Source organism: Garra rufa, chromosome 24, assembly GCF_049309525.1.
Source record: "Garra rufa chromosome 24, GarRuf1.0, whole genome shotgun sequence".
Classification (NCBI taxonomy): Eukaryota; Metazoa; Chordata; class Actinopteri; order Cypriniformes; family Cyprinidae; genus Garra; species Garra rufa.
Window position 1 is genome coordinate 38250292 of NC_133384.1, and position 16783 is coordinate 38267074.

At 25.8% G+C, this 16783-nt stretch overlaps 1 protein-coding gene across 1 annotated transcript in view; it reads left to right on the plus strand.

Moving 5' to 3' along the window:
- The window catches only part of LOC141300381 (sodium channel protein type 5 subunit alpha-like), a 45368-nt gene that overhangs the window by 599 nt on the left and 27986 nt on the right, over nt 1-16783 (plus strand). Inside the window, exon 2 of the mRNA XM_073830653.1 lies at nt 16691-16783. This exon is cut by the window's right edge and continues 75 nt beyond it. Coding sequence (XP_073686754.1) covers nt 16691-16783 — 93 coding nt within the window. The remainder of the gene's footprint in view (nt 1-16690) is intronic.

Below are 16783 nucleotides of genomic sequence, written 5' to 3' on the forward strand. Positions count from 1 at the left end.
CTGTGTTTATAATTCATCTTTCTTCATGCGTTTCTTTTGGGTTTCGTAAATCATCAGCAGACTCACGGTTTACAGCGAACGCAAAATGTTCCATTGGCAAGGTGGTTTCGATCAGGAAATCCTAGTAAAAATACCACTTAGACAAAAAGATGACATCTAAACAAAACATTTTGCAATATATCATAACTATGGCTGTATATTAGTTGTACGAATCAATTGTGATGCAAGCAAACCTCTTTTTAAAACCCAAATATCATTCGCTTATGGTGGTTTCTGTCAGGAAATCCCTACTATTTAGACATAAAGATGACATCTAAACACAAGATACTGTAAAGTTGGCTGTATATTAGTTGTACAAACTACAAGGGAATCCTCCAATGTTTGGCTAGTTCATCTGAATCAATTGTGATGCAAGCAAACCTCTGTCTAAAACCCAAAATGCATTCGCCTATGGTGGTTTCTATCTTGAAACCTTAGTAAAAACTACTTTTTAGACAAAAAGATGACATCCAAACACAATATTCTAAAATATGACAAAGATGGCTGTATATTAGTTGTACGAATCACTTGTGATGCAAGCAAACCTCTTTTTAAAACCCAAATATCATTCGCTTATGATGGTTTCTATCAGGAAATCCCTACTATTTAGACATAAAGATGACATCTAAACACAAGATACTGAAATATATATCGTAAAGTTGGCTGTATATTAGTTGTACGAATCAATTGTGATGCAAGCAAACCTTGTTTTAAAACTCAAATATCATTCGCTTATGATGGTTTCTATTAGGAAATCCCAGTAATAAGTACTATTTAGAAATAAAGATGACATCTAAACACAAGGTTCTGAAATATATCATAATAATGGCTGTATATTAGTGGTATAAACTATAAGGGAATTGTTCAATGTTTGACTAGGTCATCTGAATCAATTTTGATGCAAGCAAACTGCTTTTCAAAACCCAAAAAGCATTTGCTTATGGTGGTTTCTATCTTGAAACCCCAGTAAAAACTACGTTTTAGACAAAATGATCAAATCTAAACACAAGATTCTGAAATATATCATAAAGATGGCTGTATATTAATGGTATAAACTATAAATGAATCGTCTAATGTTCTGACTAATTCATCTGAATCAATTGTGATGCAGGCAAACCTCTTTTTAAAGCCCTTATGATGGTTTCTTTCTTAAAATCCCTTTAAAAACTACTAAGACATGAAGATGACATCTAAACGCAACATTCTGAAATATATCATAAAGTTGGCTGTATATTAGTGCTATAAACTACAATAAAATCGTCCAACTAGTTTATCTGAATCAATTGTGATGCAAGCAAACCTCTTTTTAAAACTCAATATTGAATTGGCTTATGGAGGTTTCTATCGGGGATCAAATTAATTATCTCTTCTTTTTTTTACATAAGCAAACTCTGAAGTGATTTCAGACTGCTTTAGTACCACAATTTCATTTTAAAACCTTCAAACTCAATACCTTCATGTGTCCGAAGTGTGCGTTTCTAAAACGCCGGTCGTGTCGTGCGACGGAGTGAATTGTAAATAAGCATCAGATGTCGCTGTGTACATTTACACAGATGAAATGGCTTCGCTCTGACTCAACGCAGCTTTAATTTACAGGAAATCCGATACGGTACCTGTGCAAACTACATTTACAGGCTTAAAAAAACCACAGAGGCTCAACGGCTGAAATAGACTGGGGCTCGGATAATTGTTAACATGATTATTCTGACATGAGCCTCACTGAAGGGCCTTTGTCGTCCGAGTATCTTAGTTCGAGGTTTGTTTGCATTACATTCGAACACTTGAACTTAATGTTACGGACCTTATTTAGATTGGATGCCGTGTTTAATTTGATGAAAATGAGGGTGTGAGGGCAACAAAGCTTTGTTAATTGTTTTCAAATTATCTAGAAAGATGTTGTGGCTTCTTAACAAATTATCAAATGCATTTCAAATTAACCCAGACGTTCAGTGTTGTTTATTAAGAAAGTATTTACTTAACATTGAAGAGATCAAATATTCCTTACTTGGATTTTATAAAAATTAAGTTTGGCTCAGAAACTGCTAGTTAATTTCACAAACGATTGCAAAAAAGGCAAGTATAATACTGCCCTACAAAGCAAAAAGGCAGTAACTACGGCGAGTGCAGAACTGAGAAAAATTACTTTAAAGTTATCCTGTCATCCAGCCTGTTATCCAATGTTAAAACCGTCCCGTGAGGATGCCGCAAAATCACACACATTTGAGATAAGATATTTTGTCACATAACAAAGGATTCCTTGAATGTCATTGAAATGGTAATAACTAATTTTTGACCAAAAATGCAGTTACTGCCTTTTTGCTTTGTAGGGCAGAATAGAATTAAATATGGAAAACTGAAAGTTTTTTTTTTTTTAATAAAGTCTCTTCTGCTCTTGATCCAAAGTATAGCAAAAACAGTAAAAATATTTTACAATTTTACTATTTAAAATAACTGTTTTCTATTTGAATATATTTTAAAATGTAATTTATTCCTTTGATTTCAAAGCTGAATTTTTAGCATCATTACTAAAAATAAGCATTGCTCAAAAACATTTATTATTATTTTGTTGAAGTTGATTTTTTTTTTTTCAGGTTTTTTTAATGAACAGAAAGTTTTCTGAAATGGAAATCTTTTGTAACATTATAAATGTCTTAATCATCAATTTAAAGCATCCTTGCTACATAAAAGTATTAATTTCTTTACCAAAATAAATAAATCTTTGGATCTTTCTATTCATCAAAGAATTGTAAAGATGTACTCAACTGTTTTAAAAAATAATAATATATAATAATAATGCATGTTTTTGAGCAGCAAATCAGCATATTAGAATTATTTCTGAAGGATCATGTGATACTTAAGGCTGGAGCAATGCTGCTGAAAATTCAGATTTGATCACAAAAATAAATAAAATTTTAAAGTATATTCAAATAAAAAGCAGTGAATTTAAATCGCAAAAACATTTCACAATTTTACCATTTTTGCATCAAATAAATGCAGACTTGGTGAGCAGAAGAGACCATTCTTACACTAAAGACTGGAGTAATTCTGCTGAAAATTCAGGTTTGATCTAAAAAAATAAATTACATTTTAAAACATATTCAAATAAAAAGCAGTGATTTTAAATAGTAAAAATATTTCACAATTTTCTGTATTTTTAAATCAATAAATGCAGACTTGGAGACGATAATCTTTTGACTGGTAGTGTGTCTCTGAACCATTATTATTTACTGTAAAAGTAGATTCTTTATTTCATTTGCACCAGATTAAATATGGCATCCATTGGAAAAAGCTTGAATATAATGTGTCCCAATGACAACAAAAATAAATTAAATAAACCCTCGTTTGATTAGATGTTTGATCCGATAGACATTTCCGGTCACATTTGTGTTTATTTTTTTAATTGTGAGTGATTCATCTTGAGAAAAACATTGAAATACTTTCCTCAAATGCTGATTTGTCCAATGTCCCCATCAAATCAATTGCACGTTAAGTTTTACTCGGATTGCAAAAGTAAAATGGCTTGCAAATGCAGTTTCACGTTCACAAATGTACTGCACATAAAAGCGAGGAAGGAGTTATTCCTGGACATAATTAGCGACATCTGGACTGTGTGTGATGAACTGCCTTTGGTCAAACTCTATTTGCACAGGAGCGGAGCCATACATTTGTCTGAAGGGTTTGCGTTGGTGTTTGTGAGATGCGCCCGTACTTCATGCCATGCAGTGCTGCTTTTCCGTCGGGGCCGTTGTTTGGCTTCCTGACGTGATGCTTTCGGACGGCTCCTTCGCGGCGGAAGCGCAGCAGATTTGCCGTGACGTCGGGACGGAGATGCACGGCCTCCTTCTGTTCAGCTCACTTCTCTCTCCTCATCCGACAAAAGCCAAAGAGTCTTTCTGATTAGTGCAGACCGAGTCGTGACACGCTACAGCAATTACGTTTGGAATAAAGCACACGGGCTCCGTTTCAAACCCTAGTGAGGCTACATAGACAGCTGACTACTGAGGGTGAATCTGAACACTCTGAGTTCAACTCAAAGGTTTATAATTCGCGAGGAAGAAAACCAAACAAAAACAGCACACTTTTAAATCATAAATGAAGGGTCAAAAGTTTGGCCTTTTTCTTAGTCAAAACCTTTTTAAACATCCTAAATATTTAGACCGAACTTCAAGATTTTGTCTTCGTGACCCTGGACCACAAAACCAGTCGTAAGTAGCAAAAAAAACATAGTATGGGTCAAAATATGCATTTTTTCCTAAATACCAAAAGTCATTAGGATATTAAATAAAGTTCATGTTGCATGAATATATTTAGTAAATGTATCAAAACTTAATTTTTGACTAATAATATGCATTGCTAGAACTACATTTGGACAACTTTAAAGGTGATTTTCTCAGTATTTAGATTTTCCAATAGTTGCATCTCAACCAAATGTTGTTTTATTCTAACAAATCAATGCAAAGTTTATTTATTTAATACAAAAAATAGCTTTATAACTGGTTTTGTGGTCCATCTGATTTGCATATACATTTTTTATGTGTTTGGGTTATGCATTTTAAACGTAAAGTACTAAACTTAATGTGACGCATATGCTGAAAGACATTGCTTTGAAATAAATTTCTGCTAATAGATTTCACAAGTAATTAATGGGTTGAATTAAACATGGAAGTCTGAAGTGGAAAAACAAATAATTTCTTGTAAATTAAAAAAAATTAAATACATTTTACAACTTCATTTTTTTATGTTTATTTTTCTCACAATGAACAGATTTATTTTTTAATTTTAAGGAATTTAAGTAAATGCATTTTGAAAATAAATTCATTTTAAATACACATTTTTATTTATTTTGTATAAATAATCTGAACAAATTTTATTTAAACACGGTTACTTTTTTATAATAATATATTTATTGTCTATTACATCTATTTAGTTGTATTTAAATAATCATATGAAACTAAAAAATACTAAATAAATAAATCATTAAAAAATAATTTTACACTAATTTGTTAAAATCCGAGGAAATATGATTGTGTAAATTTAAGAAATGCATTATTTAAATTATTATTTATTTATTTTGTATTTTTAGTGCCGAAATCTGAACTGTTTCATGATTATTTAAATAAAATTAAATATTTCTACGGAATAAATAAAATTTTCACAATCAACATATTTGTTTGGATTTTAATACATTTTAATAAATGCATTTAACACATTTTTTTTTTTTTTTTAGTTTATTTAGTGCTGAAATCTGACTTGTTTCATATGATTATTTAAATAAAATTAAATAGATGAAATAGACAATAAATATATTAATAATAATTTAACCATGTTTATAATTTTTAAATGAATAAATACAATTTTCAGTCAATATATATGTTCGGATTTTAAGAAATTTAAATAAATGCATTTAAGAAAATGATTTTTAAATTTTTATGTATTTATTTTGTATTTTTAGTGCTGAAATCTGACCTGTTTCATATGATTATTTAAATAAAATTAAATAGATGTAATAGACAATAATAACACTAAAAATACATTTTCACAATCAACATATTTGTTCAAATTTTTTTTTTTTTTTCATTTTTGCAAAAATGCATCACATTTTTTTTTTTTATGTTAAATCTATGTAATCCAAATGCATATTAATTTTAAATGCAATTAAAAATCATACTTTTTTTTTCAAAAGAGATGCTGTCTATGTAGGCCGTTCACGTTTTCAGGAGTTCAGATCATCTGATGTTATTAAATAATATTTGCTGCATCCTCAAGACAAAAGATGCAAAAAATGGCAAATGCACAATTTTCCAAATCTTTCAAAAAGTGTGATGTACTTTATTAAGAGGCTCTAAAATAACAGGATTTCAGAAAAGATGGTTTGCATTAAATCTAGATCTGCTTTGTGCATTTAATGTGAAATCCGTGGGATGGAAACACGTTAAATCAAGCTGAAACTATTATCGCTGGCTGAAAGCATTGCATTAATTGAAATATTTAATTAACAAACAACAAAAGCAAGCGTTTCATTACTGAAATCCTGTCATTAAAATCTTGTGATCGGATCCCGTACGGTACCGAATGTACCTGGCGTCTGTCATCCATCGTCTTTCCTTTCTTTTCATGCATTGATGCTAAACTTCTAAATATAATGATTCATGCAGTATGTATTTTATCACCCACAAATTAAGCACAGGGAAATTTTTCTATCTACTGTTTGTTTGGAAACAATACCAATTTGTGCAATACAAGAGCATATGTCAGATATGGTAATTAAAAGGCATATTTTATCTATGCTTTATATAAATATATATATGAATATATATACATGTATGTAATGTAAAAAAAAATATCAGTAATCTTGAAGCAAGTGTATTTTATAATGGTAGACTGCTGTATTTACTTGCTGTTTTTTTATTTAGATTTTTTTTGTAAGAAAAAAAAAAAAATTCAAATGATCAACTCTTGTGAGATTTTGCGCCACCTGCGAGGATCTGGGATCGGGTTTGAAGCCGGATCCGTTAGCCAGTATAGATGACCAAACAGGTCCTGGGTCAGTTTTTTGGGGACCTGCTTTATCCTCAGAGTCTGAGGACGAGACGCCGTCTGGACATTTGCCCCTTCAATTAATTTGTGCCTGTTTATTTATTGAGGAGGATTTCTTTTGTACACTATTAGGACTTGCATGCGGCAGTATGAGACTTTCCTCCAAGCGTTTAAATTTGTGGATTCTCCCCTCCTTGTTTGGAAGTGACGCAAAGCTGAGGATGTGTTGGAAAGACCAGGAAAATGGGAACGCTCACTCTTTGAAACAGCGTTGTTGCCAATTAGAACACCATGTATATCAATAGTCAAATAAACAATAGGATTCATTCTCTTCGTCTTGGCTGCTCAATCATTTTGATTATGTTTTTATGCATAAAAATGCAATTTTTTTTTTCTTGATTAAAGCTTTAAAAAAACTTTAAATAAGAAATAATTTAAACACTAATGCATGCATTAGCATTGTTTTTTAAGATTTATTTAATCAAGATGTTTAAAATCCCATGAAATCAAAGTTGTATTTTTGTGTCTTTTTTGTTTCTCTCTTTTTTTTATAGTTATTTATAGATTTTTATTTAAAAAAAAAATTTAAATTGTTTTTCATTCATGCATTCATTAATGCATTAGTATGTTTAAATTATATATTCTTTAATTTAATTTAATTATTTAAGATTTATTTAATCAAGATGTTTAAAATTCCATGAAATCAAGTTGGATTTTTTTTTTTTTTTTTTGTATTCTGGAAAAGTTTGATCAAATAAATTGTTAAAAGTTTTTTTTTTTTAATTGAATTAAATAAGAAATACTTTAAACACACTAATGCATTAATGAATGCATGAATAAATAATAATTTAAATATCAAAGATTAAATCATTAGAAAAATAAAAATCAATAACTAAAGAAAAAAGAGAAGCACAAAAAAGGACACAATCTAACTTTGATTCCGTGGGATTTTAAACATCTTGATCAAATAAATCTAAAAAAAAAATCTTGAGGCACAATTTTGAGTTCAACCTTGAAGTCACATCATGTTTTTTTACTTTGTTACTTGCTGATTTCCCAGATTTACAGGTTCTGGGTCAGTTTGTTGGAGACCTGCTTTATCCTCAGAGTCTGAGGACGAGACGCCGTCTGGACATTTGCCCCTCCAGTCATGTTTATTTATTGAGGAGGATTTCTTTTGTACACTATTAGGACTTGCATGCGGCAGTATGAGACTTTCCTCCAAGCATTTAAATTTGTGGATTCTCCCCTCCTTGTTTGGAAGTGACGCAAAGCTGAGGATGTGTTGGAAAGAACAGGAAAATGGGAACGCTCACTCTTTGAAACAGCGTTGTTGCCAATTAGAACACCATGTATATCAATAGTCAAATAAACAATAGGATTCATTCTCTTCGTCTTGGCTGCTCAATCATTTTGATGATGCTTTTATGCATAAAAATGCAATTTTTTTTTCTTGATTAAAGCTTTAAAAAAAACTTTAAATAAGAAATAATTTAAACACTAATGCATGCATTAGCATTGTTTTTTTAAGATTTATTTAATCAAGATGTTTAAAATCCCATGAAATCAAAGTTGTATTTTTGTGTCTTTTTTGTTTCTCTCTTTTTTTTCTAGTTATTTATAGATTTTTATTTATTTTTTATTTTTTCATTCATGCATTCATTAATGCATTAGTATGTTTAAATTATATATTCTTTAATTTAATTTAATTATTTAAGATTTATTTAATCAAGATGTTTAAAATCCCATGAAATCAAAGTTGGATTTTTGTGTCTTTTTTTTCTCTCTCTTTTTTTCTAGTTATTTATAGATTTTTATTTATTTTTTATTTTTTTATTCATGCATTCATTAATGCATTAGTGTGTTTAAATTATATATTCTTTAATTTAATTTAATTATTTAAGATTTATTTAATCAAGATGTTTAAAATTCCATGAAATCAAAGTTTGATTTTTGTGTCTTTTTTTTCTCTCTTTTTTTTTCTAGTTATTTATAGATTTTTATTTATTTTTTATTTTTTTATTTATGCATTCATTAATGCATTAGTGTGTTTAAATTATATATTCTTTAATTTAATTTAATTATTTAAGATTTATTTAATCAAGATGTTTAAAATTCCATTAAATCAAAGTTGGATTTTTGTGTCTTTTTTTTCTCTCTTTTTTTTCTAGTTATTTATAGATTTTTATTTATTTTTTATTTTTTTATTCATGCATTCATTAATGCATTAGTGTGTTTAAATTATATATTCTTTAATTTAATTATTTAAGATTTATTTAATCAAGATGTTTAAAATCCCATTAAATCAAAGTTGTATTTTTGTGTCTTTTTTGTTTCTCTCTTTTTTTTTCTAGTTATTTATAGATTTTTATTTATTTTTTATTTTTTTATTCATGCATTCATTAATGCATTAGTATGTTTAAATTATATATTCTTTAATTTAATTTAATTATTTAAGATTTATTTAATCAAGATGTTTAAAATTCCATGAAATCAAGTTGGATTTTTTTTTTTTTTTTTTTTGTATTCTGGAAAAGTTTGATCAAATAAATTGTTAAAAGTTTTTTTTTTTTAATTGAATTAAATAAGAAATACTTTAAACACACTAATGCATTAATGAATGCATGAATAAATAATAATTTAAATATCAAAGATTAAATCATTAGAAAAATAAAAATCAATAACTAAAGAAAAAAGAGAAGCACAAAAAAGGACACAATCTAACTTTGATTCCGTGGGATTTTAAACATCTTGATCAAATAAATCTAAAAAAAAAATCTTGAGGCACAATTTTGAGTTCAACCTTGAAGTCACATCATGTTTTTTTACTTTGTTACTTGCTGATTTCCCAGATTTACAGGTTCTGGGTCAGTTTGTTGGAGACCTGCTTTATCCTCAGAGTCTGAGGACGAGACGCCGTCTGGACATTTGCCCCTCCAGTCATGTTTATTTATTGTGGAGGATTTCTTTTGTACACTATTAGGACTTGCATGTGGCAGTATGAGAGTGTAAATGGAAACTTTGACAATCTTTTTTAGCAAACAGAAAATACACAGAAATGCATTGCATAAAAATGCAACTTTGGTTTCATGGGGTTTTAAACATCTCGATTAAATAAATCTTTAAAAACTAATCAAATGAAAGAATGCATGAATAAAAAAAATAAATAAATTGAAAAATCAATCAATAAAAAAGTTTTGTTACTTGCGGATTTTCTAGATTTACAGATTCCAAAAAAAGACAATTTTTGTGCCTTAAATCAGGATGTTGTTTTTTTTTATTATTGATTATTATTATTTTTTTAAATATTCTTTTATATATATATATTTTGTTTTTATTCATGCATTCATTGTGTGTTTAAATTATTTTTTTTTAAGATTTATTTGATCAAGATGTTTAAAATCCTATGAAATCGAAGCTGGATTTTTGTCCTTTTTGGGATTTTGTCCATAATTTTATCAAAATTATGAGATAAAATGTCGAAAATAATTAAGTCAATTACGAGAAAAAAGTTGAAATTATGAGATAAAAAAAAAATCAAAATTATGAGATAAAAATTAAAAAATGATGACATGCTTAAATCATAATTATGAGATAAAAGTTGAAATTATGACTTAAAGTCAAAATTACGAGATTAAAAAAAATCAAAATTATGAGATAAAAAGACAAAAATTATAACATTCTTATAAGTCATAATTACGAGATCAAAAAAATCTAAATGATCAGAAGTCAAAAATAAGTAATAATGAGATAAAAATTTAAAATTATGACTTAAAAAGTTAAAATTATGAGATAAAAAGACAAAAATTATAACATTCTTATTAATAAGTCATAATTACGAGATCAAAAAAATCAAAATTATCAGAAGTCAAAAATAAGTAATGAGATAAAAAGTCAAAAATAATTAAGTAATAATGAGATAAAAGTCAGAATTGTGACTTTAAAAGTCAAAATTATGAGATAAAAAGTCAAAAATATTTAAGCAATAATTACAAGATAAAAAGTTAAAATTATGAGATAAAAAGTCAAAAATAATTAAGCAATAATTACAAGATAAAAAGTTGAAATTACGAGATAAAAAAAATCTAAATTTTGACTCAAAAAGTCATAATTATGAGAAACAAACTCAAAATTACGAAATAAAAAGTTGAAATTATGACTTGAAAAGTCAAAATTACGAGATCAAAAAAATCGAAATTATCAGATAAAAAGTAATAATGAGATAAAAAGTTGAAATAATCACTTTAAAAGTCGAAATTATGAGATTAAAAAAAAATCGAAATTTTGACTTAAGTCAAATAATGAGATAAAAAGTCAAAAATAATTAAGTAATAATGAGATAAAAAAAATCGAAATTATGACTTATAAAGTCGAAATTATGACATGCTTAAATCATAATTACAAGATAAAATGTTGATATATTATTATCATTATTCCATTAAGCCATTCTTAAAATAAATAAATAAATAAAATAATAATAATAATAGAAAAAAAGTCAGATTTCCTCAGGTTAGTTCACTTAAAATACACATTAAATTGACACTAATATACATAAATAATTAAATAAAAATCAATGATCAATAAATTAATAAATACATTTAAAAAATAAAGAAACCAACAAAAAAGTCATTTTTGAGCATCTTGATATAAAGCACAATTTTGAGTTCAACATTTAAGTTGCATTGCCCTTTTTTGTTACTTGCTAATTTTCCAGATTTACAGATGTGTGTTTATCAATTTTTAAATGACTTGGCCAAAGAAATCTTTGAAAAATAATAACAATAAAAAATAAAAATAATAGAAAAACACCAATGCATCAGTGAATGGATGAATTAATAAATATCAACAATTACACTGCAAAAAAAAAAGGCTTTTTTTACTTAGATTTTTTTTGTCTTGTTTCCAGCCAAAATATCTAAAAATTCCTAAATAAAGATGAGAAAAAAATATTGTCTTGTTTTCAGAAAAATAATCTTGTTTTCTGTTTGAAATAAGATTATTTTTCTTATCCCATTGGCAGATCATTTTGATCGTTTCGAGCAAAAACTCACTTCATTTTGACTTGTCTTTTCTTAAATCAAGAAGGATTTTCTAGACGAGTAAAAATTATTTTGTTTTCTTAAAAAACAAGTCAAAATGAAGTGAGTTTTTGCTTGAAACTATCGAAATAATCTGCCAATGGGATAAGAAAAATAATCTAATTTCAAACAGAAAACAAGATTATATTTCTGAAAACAAGACAATGTTTTTTCTCATCTTTAATTTAATATTTAATATGAATATTTTGGCTGGAAACAAGACAAAAAAGCATTTTTGCAGTGTAAGGCACAAGATGTTTATCAAATATTTTTTTTAAGGAGATTTTTAGATCACTTGATCAAAATAAATATAATGTAAATAATAAACACACTCAAAATAACATCTTAGTTTTAGTCACAAAAACTTTTATTTTGAAGTGTCTTGATCAAAGGCACAATTTTAAACTCAACTTTTGAAGTGTCACATCACCACTTATTGTTACTTTTAATTTTCCAGATTTGCATATTGTGTGTACTGTGTTCACTTAAGCCACGCATAAAAATGACATTGAATGACATGGGACTTTGAAATGTCTTGATCAAATACAGCTAAAGAAATAAATAAAGACACTAATGGTGTTACTTTAAGTGTTGAAATGAACCGGTTCACCTGAATGAATCACACGGCTGGATTTCTAAAGTGTTAAATGACAGAAGAGTCATTTCTGTGACATTAAGGCATCAAAAGTTGACATGTGACAGAAAAACTCTTTCATTTTGAAGACTTTAAGTTCAACCTTTGACACATATGACACATTTGAACTTACCAGATCTTTAATCAGCAAGTCACAGTCCATTTTGTGTGTTTATCAAATATATGTCTTTCTTTAACATATAGATATTTCACTTAAGCCACATATAAAAACAGCTGAATGTCACTAAATACAAAATACCAAAGCTACTGGCATTTATTTTCAAATAAATAACTCTATTTGAGATATCTTTACTCATTTTGAGATACTATTATTTTGTTAACATTCATTAAATCTTAGTTTTCACAGCTGTCTAATATTTCCACAAATCAATAGATAGAAAAAAAGTAACAAAAAAATAACAAATTATCAGTAGGAAAGGAAAAAAATACACACACAAAAAAAAGTTATTAAAAAAAAGAAATCATAACAATATTAATGAAAAAAATAATCATTTTTAAACCGAAATGAGACATTTTTTGTAACTATGTCTATTTTTTTTTCAACATAGTGATACTTTGACATTTCCAGTACATTTCACTGGAAGAACAAAACATAACAAACAACAATATTATTATTATTAATAATAATAATAAATCAATTGGACATAATAAATAACACATTTATTTACAAAAAAGTTATTAAAATCTTTTTAAAAAATTCAAATACATTTCACTGTACAAACAAAACAAAACAAACAATAATATTAATAATTTAAAAAATCAATTGTATATAATTTTTTTATAAATAAATAATACATATAATTACAAAAAATGTTATTAAATCTTAAAAAAATATATTTCCAATACATTTCACTGTAAAAACTAAACAAACAATAATATTAATAATAATAATCCAACGTAAATAAATATCAATTCAATTCTATATTTAAATAATTTCATTTAATTTGTGTAAAAACTGAAATAAGAATGAATTAAAAATACATTAATATTTTATTAAAAATAATCATAAAATAACACTTAAGAATGACAGAACCACACGTCAAATTTGCACTTTAACTTAAATTGTAATGAAAAAAAATTAAAAATAAAACCATAAGGATTTTAAAATAAAATTCAATTATATATTTAAATAATTTGATTTTATTTCATTTCATTCAACTCGTGTGAAACAAAAGAAATATGAAATAATTAATTAAAAATACATTCAAATTTTATAAAATATAAAAAGAAAAACAAAACAATAATATATATTTTTTAAATTTCCATTAATTCATCAAAATAATAATAATAATAATAACAATAATAATAATAATTATTATTATTATTAACATATAATTACAAAGAAACTGTGATTTTTTTAAAGGTAGAAAGACTGATAAGTATTTCTCATCATCATTCCTCGGTATCATTTTTTTTTAATTATTGTTTTTAATTCTCTATTCTTGTTCATATTAATAAAATATAACACATATGTTTAACACTTAATGCAATCTGATGTTTTCAATGCGTGAATACAAACAAATGCTTTAGATTTTTTTATAAACCATTACAATTCCTGCAGGGAAAACAATCTTTTATGTCAGGTTTATGATTACCAAAACCCATTAAACCCCTTTTACAGCCATTAAAAATCACCAAACGCAATTTAAAGTCATTATTTGATCATTTTGTCAAAAACAACTCACAGGTTCAGTCTCTCTGGAACAAACTGACATTAAGCCATCACAGACTTTGATTTCATGGGCTTTAAGTGTCAAAAGTTTATTTTTAAAAGTTTATTTTCTGATCTCATCGGCAGACATTTTTACTTGTTTTAAGCATAAACTCACTTCAGGAAGAAACAGATTGCAAGTCTCATTTACATAATTTATGCAGAGCTCATGGAATACCTCATTCTGATTGGTCACTGGTGGCATTCTATATTCAAATGACCAACACAGTTCCTACATCTCTTTCACTTTCAACTCTTATGAAAGGGGGCAACGAAACTCATTTACATCATTTGTGCAGAGCTCATGGAATACTTCTTTCTGATTGGTCCGTGATTTCATTCTGTATTCAGAAGCATGATTTATGTCAGTGTTGTTGTTATAATAAAATGTTTTTGTGGAAACTGTGATACATTTTATTTTTTAGAATTCACAAAAAAATAAAGAAATAAAAGTTCATAGAAAATATTTATGAAAAATATTAATTAAATAATATATATATATATATATATCAAATATAAAAAAAATCTAAATAAATAAATAACTATTAAAAATGACAAAAACACACACCAAATTTGTTAAAATTAAAAAGAAATAAAATATTTATGAAAAATTATATTAATTGATTAGATGGCAAAAAATTCAAATGCTTTGGCAAGTGAAAATAAGTTTAGATTTAAATGATTACATTTACAAAAACAATCTAAGAAAAAAAATATTCTATATAATTTTTTTTTTATATATAAAATATTAATTAAATAATATATATCAAATATTTAAAAAAAAACATAAAATATTAAAAATATTAAAAATGACAAAAAAACACCAAATTTGAAAAACTTTAAAATAAAAATAAACAAAAAAATTAATGAAAAAAATTATATGAATTGAAAATTAGATGGGGAAAAAAAATGCTTTGGCAACTGAAAATAAGTTTAGGTTGAAATTTACTGAAAATTTAAAGAAAAAAAAAAAAATATATAAATTTTTTTATATATAAATATATTATTTCAATAATATAAAAATAATCATAAAATATATGTATTTTAGTATTAAATTTATTAAACATTTAAGAAAAAAACTATATTATTTATTATATATAAAAATATTAATTAAATAATATGTCAAATATAAAAAAATAAATATTAAATATTAAAAATATGTTAAAAATGACAAAAACACACACCAAATTTTTAAAACATTACAATAAAAAAACCAAATGAAATAAATAAAATAAAATATATATGAAAAAATGATACTTTTTTTATTATTGAATATTAGATTTAAAAAAAAAAATTAAAATGCTTTGGCAACTAAAAATAAGTTTAAGTTGAATTACTAAATTTACTTAATTTAAGAAAAAAATAATAGAAAATATTCTATAATATTTTATATATAACCACAAAAAATGTTTTCTTATTCAAATAATAACTGAAATAAAATTTTCACTTACCTAATATTTGATCAAAATACTGTATGATATGATACTGTATAAATGTGAAATATTTTTATGATTTAAAATACTTGTTTTCCATGTGAATATCGGTTAAAATGTAATTTATTTCTGCGATCAAAGTTGAATTTTCAGCATCCTTACTGCAGTCTTCACTGTCACATCACACTTCAGAAATCATTCTAATATGCTGATTATAATATTTTTGTGGAAAACGTGATACATTTTATTTTTTAGGATTCACAAAAAATCTAAAAATAAATCACAGAAAAATAAGTTTAGGTTGAAGTACTAAATTTACCCCAAAAAATTAAAGAAACAAAAAATAATATTAAATATTCTATAGAATTTTTTTTATATAAAAAATATTAATTATATATATATATATATATATATATCAAAGATAAAAAAGTCATAAATTTATCATTAAAAATACAAAAATAAAAATTATTTATGAAAAACATAAGTTTAGGTTGAAGTACTAAATTTATATAAAAAAAAATAAAGAAAAAAATGTCTATATAAAATTTTATAAATAAAAAATATTAATTTAATAAAATATATCAAATATAAAAAGATTAACATAAAATATATTAAAAAAAATTAAATGACAAAACCACACACCAAATTTGTAAAACTTAAAATATTTATGAAAAAAAAAAATTAAATATATTATAAGCTTTGGCAACTGAAAATAAGTTTTATTAATTAAATAATATATATCAATAAAAAAAAATCATAAAATATATATAAAAAATTACACACCAGATTTTTTAAAATGTTTTGGCAAATCAAAATAAGTTTAGGTTGAAGTACTACATTTACTAAAAAAAAAAAATATTTCATCAAAATACTGTAAAAATTTAAAATATTTTTTGATTGAAAATACTTGTTGGATGTGAATATCCATTAAAATCTAATTTATTTCTGTGATCAAAGTTGAATTTTCTGACTATGATATTTTTGTGGAAACCGTGATACATTTTATTTTTTAGGATTCAGATGAATCTAAAGTTCAAAAAGAACAGCATTTATTGGACATAGAATGTTTGTAGCATAATAAATGATTTTACTGTCACTTTTGATCAATTGAATGCATCACTGCTGAATAAAAGTATTCATTTCTTATCCCAAACATTCTCAGACTAGTGTAGAGTCATAATCAGTGTGTTTGTCTTGTGGCTGTCGTAGTGTGTTAGCTCTCATTGTTTGGTGTCAGGCCGGATGCCAGATCCTCCACCTGCCCGCGGCCGTCAACAACAACAGCATCACATCTGACTTTCCACACGTTCACCGACTGCTAGAAGAACAC